At 41.5% G+C, this 12,012-nt stretch overlaps 1 protein-coding gene across 4 annotated transcripts in view; it reads left to right on the top strand.

The window, feature by feature from the left end:
• The window catches only part of GIPC2 (GIPC PDZ domain containing family member 2), a 99,048-nt gene that overhangs the window by 524 nt on the left and 86,512 nt on the right, over positions 1-12,012 (top strand). The window contains exon 2 of one of the 4 annotated variants that reach the window (XM_045166120.1): positions 5,029-5,204. The exons of 2 other annotated variants lie outside the window; for them this stretch is intronic. In XM_045166120.1, the coding sequence (XP_045022055.1) occupies positions 5,115-5,204 (90 nt within the window). In that variant the 5' untranslated portion in view covers positions 5,029-5,114. Of the gene's footprint in view, positions 1-5,028; positions 5,205-5,390; positions 5,522-12,012 lie in introns of those variants that run through there. One more of the 4 variants, XM_045166121.1, reaches the window with a different exon arrangement.

Raw genomic sequence — 12,012 nt, 5'->3', positions numbered from 1 at the left:
CAGATTGTTTTACTGGGAAGGGAAAACGGCAGTCCCAGGACCGGAGAGAGTCACGTTCTCCAGGCTCAATCTGGCTTCTGGGAAACGCGGGACGACCTTTCTTCCTCATGCAAATGAATAGGCTCTAGTAGCCCCAGATTCAGCAGCTTCAGCAGCTTTCCAGCGTCGAGATCTGGTTGGTAAATTAACACCCTTCACTTTATCTGGACCTTGCCCTCCTGCTTCCTCTGCTGGGGTGAGATGGCCACGCTGAGAATCTCCAGGATTGAGGGGCTAGGTGATGCCAAACTAGGTGACGCCTTCTAGGTGATGCCAAACTGAGCCCCACTTTGTCCCTCATATGTCATGTCCAGCACCAACACTTTGGTGTTTCCAAGAAGATTATTATTCCAAGGGTGGATAACTAAGAAAGTTATACTGAACTGCAAGGGACTAGTTGACAGAAATTTCAGAGGGGCGAGCTCTACATTTGACACCGTATCCTTGAAAGGGGACTGAAATTTGCCTTAATTAGATTGATGGCATGTGTGCCAGGAACTGGAGTTTGTTATAGCTAGTTGCAGGAGACATTTATGTGACTTTTTATACTTAACAAGCTAACTGCAAATGCAGGTGTGAGGAGTTAGTCCAAGAAAGTATTTTGTCCACATTTCAAGGAGAAGCACAAGGTCTTGAGGCCCTGAAGGCCTCCCTGGTAGCTTAGGGGGTAAAAAATCTACCTGCAATGCAGGAGATCTGGGTTCATCCCTGGGTGGCAAAGATCCCCAGGAGAAGGGACTGGCTACTCACTCCAGTATTCTTGCCTGGAGAATTCCATGGACAGAGAAGCCTAACGGGCTACGGTCCATGGGGTCGCAAAGAATCAGACACAAACCGAGCGACTAACACTTTGTTGCCCTGAACTCTTGGGAGTACCTAGAACTGTCTTTGGCTGGCTGTCCTTTAATGTTGTTTATCAGATCGGCTCAAGTGAAATTGAGGTAAAGACAAAATTCCAAGATGAGATGAAAGAGATTGAAGCTAACCTTTCAGGGTTCCCAGGCACTGAGGGGCAGGCAAATCACAAGCCCATTCTGTGATGTTTCAGTTCACAAAGTACTTTTGCAGGAGTAATGTTCTTTGATTTTCCCTAGGAGAGGTAGGTCATTTGGGTAGTTAAGTACAGGATTTGGAGACTGATAAACCAGGCTGTGGATCTAGGTTCTACCAGTTACTAGCTGGGTGGCTTTGAACAAATTTAATTTCTCTCAATTTCAGCCATTTGTAAAATAGAGGTAAGAGCCTCTAGCTTGAAGGGTTATTGTGAAGACTGGAGCACATAGATAAACATCAGATTGCGTTGGCATATGGTCAGTGCTTTATATATAGTAACTATTAATATCATTAATACTTAACAATTAAATGAGGGGGCTGAGGTAAAATGTGACTGGCCTTTGGCCACGGTCACATAACTAGTAACAAAAAGGCTGGGCCATTATTTAAACTTGGATCTTCCGGGTTCTAAGCTAAGTGAGCCTGTTAGCATTCTTAATTGACAACTTTAAACTTCTCTGCTGTAACTAGGGACTCCAGATTTATTTACTTTGCATTAAGTCTTTGTCATCATAATGTGTTATTATTTTGAGCTCAAGATGCATGACTTTACTCATTCCACTTAATACCTGAGAAGTATTATTATTAGCTCTGCTCATAGATAGAAAATTAATGCTTTGAGGTTTAGAAAATTTTCAGAATTTGTGTTTCATTTGTGTTTCAAATTACATGTGTTTGTGAGGTTGTTTTTTTGGCTGCCCTTCAAGGCATGTAGGATCTTAGTTTCCTGACCAGGGATTGAACCCATGCCTCCTGCAGCAGAAGCGTGAAATCAACCACTGGACCTCCAGGGAAGTCTCTAAAATCAGGGTTTTTCCTGGCTCCAAATTCCATGAGGTTATATTGCTATATTGCTTCCCATGTTTTCCAGGGTGTCTCAGTAATAGCTTGACAACCATGTTCAGCATTTTTGGTTTCCAATGTGCTGACTTGCATTAGAATTTCAAGACAAACAGTGGGTATTTTGATGTGTTTTATCAAAGTTCATAAATTTTTGTAACCCTAGGCATATATCTTAGTATGTTGTCGTTGTTTTGTCATTAAGTTGTGTCTGACTCTTTGTGACCCCATGGGCTATAGCTTGCTAGGCTCCTCTGTCCATGGGATGTCCCAGGCAAGAATACTGGAGTGGGTTGCCATTTCCTTCTCCAGAGGACCTTCCCGACCCAGGGATCGAAACCAGGTCTCCTGCCTTGCATCTGAGCTATGAGGGAAGCCCCATATGTTAGTATATTTATGTATATAAACAACGTTAATGCAGGTTTTCCATTTGGATTAAAAAGAGTTAAGTATATTCAGGATTAAGTATATGCATCATCATAGTATATGTCAGAGTATTTCGATAGTTACTTTTTAAAATAGTTAATTTTTGGCTGTGCTGGGTCTTCATTGCTGCACATGACTTTATCTAGTTGTGGTGAGCGGGGGCTACTCTCTAGTTGTGGTGCATGGGCTTCTCATTGTAGTGGCTTCTCTTGTTGCAGGGCATGGGCTCAAGCTGTGGGCTTCAGTAGTTGCAGTGCATGGGCTCAATAATTGCAGCACATGAGTTTAGTTGGCCCGTGGCATGTGGGATCTTTCTGGAACAGGGATGGAATTCATGTCTCCTGCATTGGCAGGTGAATTCTTAACCATTGGACCATCAGGAAAGTCCTCAGTAGTTACTTTTGAAACAAGTAATTTATTAAAATAAAATGCACACCAGTGAGATCCATTTGTCATCCCATCCTCCCAGCAAGAAGAATAGTGGTATAAACTTGAGATGTCAGTGGGGAGGAAAACCCCCCAAACAAAAAATTTCTCCCTTTTATATGATTATCTCAGAAGTCCTGCCTTTTCTCTAGAGAGGTGGCTCTAAGGATACAAATGGCACTGTCTGAAGAGCTGTACTTTCTCTGCTAAGGAAGAAAGGGAAGGCTTTGGCCTGACCTGATGGCAGGTGTAGCAGATCCAGGTGGATTTACTGGGAGTCTATAATGTGCCCCTGGCTGTGCCAGGCGTGTAAGTCTACCTGGTGGTCATCCCATCCTTGCCATTGCACTGAGGCAAGATTCTTTTCATTTTGCCATTGAGCTAAGTGAGGCTCTGAGAAGCCAAGCAGCTTGCCTAGAGTCACGGGACTGGCGTGGGGTGGAGCTGGGATTCGAAATGTTTCCTGATTCCAAGTTGACTACGTAGCAGCCATGGGATTCTCAGTAACTTCATTTGAATTCCAAATACAAACCAGCAAAACTTCTTTTTTAAACAAATGATCTTTTCAAGAAAAGCCTCAGACTCAACCACAAAAATACTTACTGCCTCTGAAAGAGGCTGTTGTGAATCTGATAATTATGGATTTCACCTATTTCCTGGTTCCCGAAGGAGGAAGCTAACGAAAGCTATGGGTTGCTTGCAGGGTGCAGTCTGTAATCATTACCTTGAAACAGATGGCCAGTTATGCAAAAAAATCTCTTACAGCTGATATCATTTTTCTAAACAGCTAAACGAGCAATTCAGTAAAGGGAAAAAAAAAATCTCATCTAAAAGAACAGTTAACTCATAAATATGGGGACAGTCTTACAAAAAGTTTAACACCATCTTTTAAAATATTCAGGATTCATTTGAGTTGGTCACTACGCTCTTGAGCTGTGGTCATAAAACTTGTTGAAGGGCATTTTGATTATCTGAACCACTGTAATTGTTTGAGAAGCAGTTTGTGTCTTGATGTGTTTTCTTAATTCTCTATTATGTGGAAAGATTGCAGGAAAAGAGTGAATTTGAAAGCTATTAAGAAATAAATTTTGTTAGATACTTTACATATCCAGAAACTGAAACCTCTAAAGATTTCTGAAATGATTAACTTTGATTTAGTTATATTAGTTTGTATGTGATGTAACTACTAAATAATTTGCTGATTGAATGGGTCAAGCAAATACGGCCCCTTGTCTCTCAATAAGCAGTCAAATACAAGGTACTTGGGAAGCAGATAAGGCAAAAATTGTGATTTTTAATTTCAAGTTGTATATTCAACATGCAATCATGCTATTTGTCTTTAAAAAAAAAAATGAAACAAACTTTTTCTTGTCACCTGCTCCCCTCCCTCCACACTATTACCCCATTTCTCCTTTATAACAAAACTCAAAAGTTGCCATCTCCAGTGAGATAACATTTCATATCTCATTTCTCTGTTCAAGACTGATAGCTCCTCATCTTACTTAGAGCAAAAGTCAACATCCAATGATGGTTACAGGCCCTGGGGCCACTCTGTCATCACTGTTCTTTATGCTCCACCCAGTATGGCCTCCTGGCTAGTCCTTAAACTCTAGAGCCTTAGGGCTTTTGCATCTTTCCCAGAAGCTATCCCTCCTTAGCAGAATGCTCTTCTTTTTTTGTTTTTTGTTTTTTGTTTTTTTGGCCAGATATCACCCAGTTTGAGGGGTCCTAGTTCCTTGACCAAGGATCAAACCTGCACCCTCAGCAGTGAAAGCTCAGAGTCCTAACCAGTGGACCACCAGAGAATTCTCAGAACGCTCTTCCTTAAGTCGGCTCTAACATTGCCTTCTCACTGAGACTGGTACTGATCATTCCATTTAAAATTACAGTACCCCTAAAAAAAGAGGGAACAAAACACCTAAGTTATAGCACCTCCTGTTCCCTTCAGCACTTAATTTCCTCCATTGATACTAACATCCTATATATATTTAACTTGTCTTTTTCTCTCCCATATACTAGAGTATAAGTTCCACAAAGAATTTTGTCTATTTTGTTTTCTGATGCAGCCCACAAGGGCCTAGAATTGTACCTGAAACATTGTTGGAGTTCAAAATATGTTGAGTAAAAGATTCTTCATGAAAATATGGTATTTAAAATCCTGAATCTTTAGCATAAAGCTTTAGTACTGATTACAATACTGGTATCTTATGTATGTGTTAATTTTTTTTTTTTTTAATACTATAGTGTGAGGAAAGAAACTAGTCTTTGAGGGGGTTAGGCATGAGGAGCATCACTCATATCTTCACTGGGGAGTAGTAAGAGGGTGAAGTATGAAGACTGAGAAGCTAAGTAAAAATGACTTGGATCCAATGTTTATGTGTCCACAAATTCCAGAAACTGCAAAGCTGGAATCTCTGTTGGTAAGTAGAATGCTTCCTAAGTAAGTTACAGTGTATGGGGTGCTGTCTCGTGAAACCTTCCAGAAACTGAAACTGCTTGCTTTTCTCAACTTGCTGACACCAGCCCTAAGCCCCTGTGGAAGTCAATATTCTGCCATTGTGGCACTTTCTGGAGACTGTGAACAGTGATGCAAACTTGATCATTTCCCAGCAGTGCAGATAACTGGCAAGTTGAACAGTGTCTTTCTGGTTCCCATATGAGAAATCTAGGAAGATAGAACAAAATGGGGCTCATTAACTTATATGCTGCTCTCCTAGGAAAAACAGTAAAAACACAGGTAAATGAAGGAATTGGGAGTTTGGTGTGCACTTTATCATTGAGATCTGAGGATTATGAAGCAAGCCCAACAACACTGAGCAGAAAGAGTGTGAGAAAGAGAAAGTCAGTTCCTGATATCTGGGAGTAGACCTGACGCTCACAGGCAGGTCATGATGGTTTCATGTTGGACATGATAATTTCATAGAACATCAGCATCAGACGGGACCATTCTGTGACTGTGATGGGTCAGACAGAAATAAGACTACTCTGTAATCATGTCTGAACAGAGACAAAAATGCAAACATTGTCCATACCACAAAAATAATCAGACATCCCCTTGCCTTGACTAATTGACTGAAGCTCCTTTTACCAACCACAGCTTTACTTTTGACATTTTTTTCCCACCTTTTAATAAGTTTACTAGGATATTGAGTCATAGATTTGGCCCCACTTCCTGACAGCAAGTCCACGCTTCCCTAACATCACCTGACACAAGCCCAAATCTTTTCTAATACCCTCCTACTCAGACTCTCCCCACAGTTCTCCATGGTGTGCTGTCTCCTTTGTTGCAAGGGACAGTAAACTAGAAATGAGCATTCCTGGTAGCTTTTGACTGGAACACATTGACAGTGGTCTATTACAACACAGATTCTAAAGGGGCACCCTGAATATGATTTCCCTGATCCCACCCATCCTTTAGCTTTTTCTTTTAAAAGTTTTTTTGGTCATGCCACGCAGTGTGTAGGATCTTAGTTCCCTGACCAGGGATTGAACCCTTGCCCTTGCACTGGAAGTGGGGGTCTTAACCATTGGACTGCCAGGAACTGTCCCACACCCATCCTCTATTTTAATATTGATGCTCTGATTATACCAGTCTCAAAAAACCACAGGGCTCCCAGTTACTGTCTTATTCCTTTCAGGCTGCTATAAAAAAGTAACACCAACTGGGTAGCTTATAAAAAACCAAAAACTTATTACTCACAATTCTGGAGGCTGGGAATCAAGGTGCCAGCATGGTTACCTCTGAAGGCTCAGTTTCCTAGTTCATCACCAGCACCTTCCTTCTGTGTCTTCACTTGGTGAAAAGGGCTAAGGATCTCTCTGGAACCTCTGTGATCAGGCACTAATCCCATTTATGACAGCTCCACCCTCATAATTTGAGCAACACCCAAAAACCCCACCCATTGACACTAGGATTTCAACATTTGAATTTTAGGGGAGGGAAGATAAGCATTCAGACCATGGCACTTACAAATAACCCCCACCAGCCACATGTTTTCTAGTCTGGCCTGCCTGTCTAGAGTCCTGCCTCATGTGTGCTTAAGTCTCATGTCCTAACAACCTTTTAAATCCAGAATGTTTCACTGTTTAAGTCCTCTGTGCCTTTTCTCTTGATGTTCTCTCTTTTTTGTTCTGATAGCTCCTACTCACCTCTCGAGTCTAAACTGTCACCTCCTCGAAGAAGCCTTCTTTGTGAATCTGTCAACCTAGCCATGTTTAATACCCACAACTGCATATTTTAACATAGCATTAGCACATTTAGTTACTTCCCTATCTCTTACTGAGGGCTGGGAGGATTTTTTTCCTTAAAATCTCATTTTCAGAGTTGCTAGATGGCTTAGATGCTCCATTAAAGTTTAATAAATAAAAGTAGATGTTGAAAGATATATGTATATGTCAAACAGATTCATTTTGCTGTACACCTGAAACTAACACAACATTGTAAATCAACTGCTGCTAAGTCGCTTCAGTCGTGCCCGACTCTGTGTGATCCCAGAGACGGCAGCCCACCAGGATCCCCTGTCCCTGGGATTCTCCAGGCAAGAACACTGGAGTGGGTTGCCATTTCTTTCTCCAATGCATGAAAGTGAAAAGTGAAAGTGAAGTCGCTCAGTTGTGTCTGACTCCTAGCGACCCCATGGACTGCAGCCTACCAGGCTCCTCCGTCCATGGGATTTTCCAGGCAAGAGTACTGGAGTGGGGTGCCATTGTAAATCAACTACACCCCAATAAAAATTTTAAAAAATAGATGATGAATCCAGTAGGAGATGAAGCTGAAGATGTAGACAGTAGTGAGATTACAAACGTCCTTAAAGGTGTATAGGTTTTATTCTGTAGGCAATAAGAATAACTCAACTGTTTTTTAGCAGAGGAATGATCCCTGGCTGGTGTTTTATCAAGTTGAAACACAACTGACTATTCATTTGCTGTGTTTTCTTCATAAAGTTTTGTTTAAGTCAAATAGGATGGTATTTTCTGGAACTGCGCAGTACTATCTGAGAAGTTCTAAATATACTACAATCATTATGTGTGCTCACTATGCCTATTGAGCATCAGCCTTGGTTTTATATGAAGAATGCAAGCAAAATCAAAGAAACAACCCCCGCCCCCTCCGCCCCCCGACAAGAGCTGTAACTCATTTTGAAAAGTGGGAAGTTACTCTCACCAGACTGTCCTATAGACCTCGTTGCTATGAGGAGGATAAGAAATGGATTTAAGATTGTTGCTCTGTGTTCTGGAGATCCTCTGAAGTAGGTGTGTAAACAACAGTAGAATCAAGTCTGAACCCCTCCCCAAGCCTCTGCTACCTCACAGACAGATGGTGGCCCCTTTGCCATCCCTCCCCTGAACCCACCCCTCCAGACATCCTGAATGCATGTGGTAAGAGATGGACACACTCAGGTTACCTTGGACAATGTGCATGTATTGGTTAGGACATACAGGGAGGTGAGAAAGCCCAGAATCACCTCTGTAGCTGGACAGTCCAGTTCTGTAGACTGCTGGAATATCACTCATGCTTGTCTGAGTGAAAGCAGTAACTTTAGACTCTGGGAAACCAAGAGCAAGTCCTTTACCTTCCCTCTCTGCCACTCTCTCCCTACTTCTTACTCTTTTATTTTTAAATTTTATTTATTGATTGATCTACTTTTTATGTTTTGGCTGTGCTGGGTCTTTGTCGCTTTGCACAGGCTTTCTCTAGTTGTGGCGTGTGTGGGCTACTCTTTGTTGTGGTGTGAGGACTTCTCATCGCAGGGCTTCTCTTGTTGCTGAGCACAGGATTTAGGTGCATGGGCTTCAGTAGTTGTAGCACTCCGGCTTCGTAGTTGAGGTGAGGGGCCTCAGTAGTTGTGGTGCACAAGCTTAGTTGCTCTGTGGCATTTGGAATCTTCCTGGACCAGGGATCGAACACGTCTCCCACATTGGCAGGCAGATTCTTATCCACTGCGCCAGCAGGGAAGTCCCTCTTACTCTGTTCTTGACTGTCCTCTCATCCTTTGATTTTGCTCCTTTAAGGCCCTTATTGCCTCCTCTTTGTGTCTTTGAGTTTTGGTCTCTGTATTTGTGTCCCACTCTGTCTCAAACTTGAACTGCTTGAGAATGAGTTTCTGTTGGTGGGTCAGGGTACAGGACAGGTGGGGCAAAGGTGGCCTGTGGATCAGTGCTCGTCTCTGGTCCAGTGTAGGTCCTGTAGTACAAAGGCAGATGAACAGCAGATAAGGAGTCGTGTTGGAGAGGACACTGGGGAGAATATGTAGCCCAAGACTTCTTGATTTAGGGGTGTTGCAGATATCTTCCATGGCTTGTACAGAACGTGAGACTATTCTTAGTTCTCTGACTTTTGTCTATTATTCCCTTTACCTGGAAAAATACCGTGATTCTTTCCCCATTTACTCTGTTAAAAGATAAACTGAGCCTTATTAAAATTGAGTATATTTGAACAAAAATTGATTTGGGCAGCAGCAAAAACCAGGAGGGGTTAGGGAGTGCTCTGCCAACAGGAGTCAGAGGCAAGGTTTTTATAGAGGAGTGTGTGCATGAGTGCTCAGTTATGTGTGACTCTTTGCAACCCTATGGACTATAGTCTACCAGGCTCCCCTGTCCATGGCATTTTCCAGGCTAGAATACTGGAGTGGGTTGCCATTTCCTACTTCAGGGGATCTTCCTGATCCAGGAATCAAACCTGCGTCTCTTACATCTTCTGCATTGGCAGGTGGATTCTTTACCGCTGTGCCACCTGCGAAGCCCAATTTAGTTATATGTGTATATGTATCTTTTCTTTTTCAAATTATTTTCCAATATAGGTTATCACAAAGTATTGAATAGAAGTCCCTATGTTATACATAGGTTCTTATTGATTATTTTATATATAGTAGTGTGTGTATGTTAAACCCAAACTCCTAATTTATCCCTCTCTCTCCTTCTGTCTTCCCTCTTTGGTAACCAAGATGAAGTGTTTTAAACTCAGTAGAAATCTTGGGAAATAGAATGCCATGTATCTGATTCAGTAAGGTACAGTAATATGAATTGAAATAAAATTTTAGGAGCTAAGACATTTTCTGCTTTTGTGACATCAAATATGTTTCTTAGACATTTGGGATTGTGGTATCACACAAGTTCTTTTGTAGTTACCTCAAAACTTTTTATATATAAACATGAGAGCTATAATCAATGCTATGCTATGCTATGCTAAGTCACTTCAGTCGTGTCTGACTCTGTGTGACCCCACAGATGGCAGCCACCAGGCTCCCCGTCCCTGGGATTCTCCAGGCAAGAACACTGGAGTGGGTTGCCATTTCCTTCTTCAATGCAGGAAAGTGAAAAGTGAAAGCAAAGTTGCTCAGTCGTGTCTGACTCTTAGCGACCCCATGGACTGCAGCCTACCAGGCTTCTCCATCCATGGGATTTTCCAGGCAAGAGTACTGGATTGGGGTGCCATTGCCTTCTCCGGCTATAATCAATATATAAGATATATTCCTAATCCAGCCTGTCTCATCTCTTGACCTCCTCTTCAGTGTTATTAATTATAACCTACCTTCCCTTCCATTTGTTGGCTCTTAGTTAATGAGCCTGAGAAGGCAGTGGCATCCCACTCCAGTACTCTTGCCTGGAGAATCCCATGGATGGAGGAGCCTGGTGGGCTCCAGTCCATGGGGTTGCTAAGAGTTGGACACGACTGAGTGACTTCACTTTCACTTTTCACTTTCATGCACTGGAGAAGGAAATGGTAACCCACTCCAGTGTTCTTGCCTGGAGAATCCCAAGGACGGGGGAGCCTGGTGGGCTGCCGTCTATGGGTTGCACAGAGTCGGCCATGATTGAAGTGACTTAGCAGCAGCAGCAGCAGTTAATGAGCATATCTATGTTTGACCAAAGGCCACCAAAGGAAAATGGTTTCTGTGGTTTTGTTTTATTCATTCACTAAATCTCCAAGCAGAAATAACTCTCTGAAGCAGAAGTCCACAGAGGAGCTATATAGTAAATGTTATTTAAAACCAATTGTTAATTTAATTGAAAAAATAATATATGCACTTAGTGGAAAGGGTATCCACTTTTTTTTTGGTGAGGAGGGGGGAGTGGGAACCATAGTTCCCTAGTCCTTTTTCCCCAGAAGCATCTGGCTTGGCCACTTTTTTGACCATCTTTATAGAAAAATAAAATTTGTGAATTTATAAGTATGTGTGTGAAAGTAAATGCACATCTGTGTGGATGTAAACCTCCTTTCTACTTTTAACCAAATTAGGAGCATACAATATATCTGTTCTGTACAGTTGGTAGTAGCAGAAGCAAAAAAGTGGACCTGACACTGAAGCCTGGAGATGATAAGAGTCACTGCAGTCTTTTCAGGGTCACAGAGGGCCATCAGAGTGTCATTCATGTCAGGAGAGCTGAGAGTGTGTCTTTAATGGCAATGAGCCAATTTTTAGTAATTTCTAAGAAGCCTGTCTTCTGAAAATATTTCCTGTACTTTTGCTTCCCTGTGTCTCCTTATGATAAACCCCTATCACCTGACATAACCAGAGGTATTCATTTTTTAAAAAAATTGAAGTAGAGTTGATGCATAGCATTATGTTTCAGGTATACAACACAGTGATTCACAATTTTTAAGATATATTCCATTTTTAGTTATTATAAAATATTGGTTATATTCCTGGTGTTTTACAATGTATCCTTGTAGATTATTTTTTATATATAGTAGTTTATACCTCTTAGTCCCCTATCCCTCTCTTTCTCTCCCTCCTTCCCTCTCTCTACAGGCAACTACTAGTTTGTTCTCTATATCTGTAAGCCTGTTCTTTTTTTGTTGTTCTTTATTAACTAGTTTGTTGTACTTTTTTTAGAGTCCACATATAGGTATCATATCCATCCATATATAGATATCATAGAGCATTTCTTTTTTTCTGTCTGACTTGTTTCACTTAGTGTAATACTCTCCAGGTCTATCCATGTTGCTGAAGTGGCAAAATTTTTTTCTTTATGGCCGAGTAGTATTCCACTGTATGTATATACCACACCACCTTTGTCTATTCACATTTAGGTTGTTTCCATTTTTTGGCAATTGTAATTAATGCTTCTGTGAATTTTGGTGTACATCTAAAGGTGTTCCTTGAAACTATTTATTCAATAAAGCAACTAGCAAATACTTTTGGGCTAGATACTTGCCAAGGTAAAGAAAAGAGAAAGCCAACTGAGAATGGATGACTGTCACTGTTTCTCTGTATTGTGATCCAA

The sequence above is a fragment of the Bubalus bubalis genome, chromosome 6, assembly GCF_019923935.1.
Source record: "Bubalus bubalis isolate 160015118507 breed Murrah chromosome 6, NDDB_SH_1, whole genome shotgun sequence".
Taxonomy (NCBI): Eukaryota; Metazoa; Chordata; class Mammalia; order Artiodactyla; family Bovidae; genus Bubalus; species Bubalus bubalis.
This window is presented reverse-complemented; position numbering and strand designations above follow the sequence as displayed.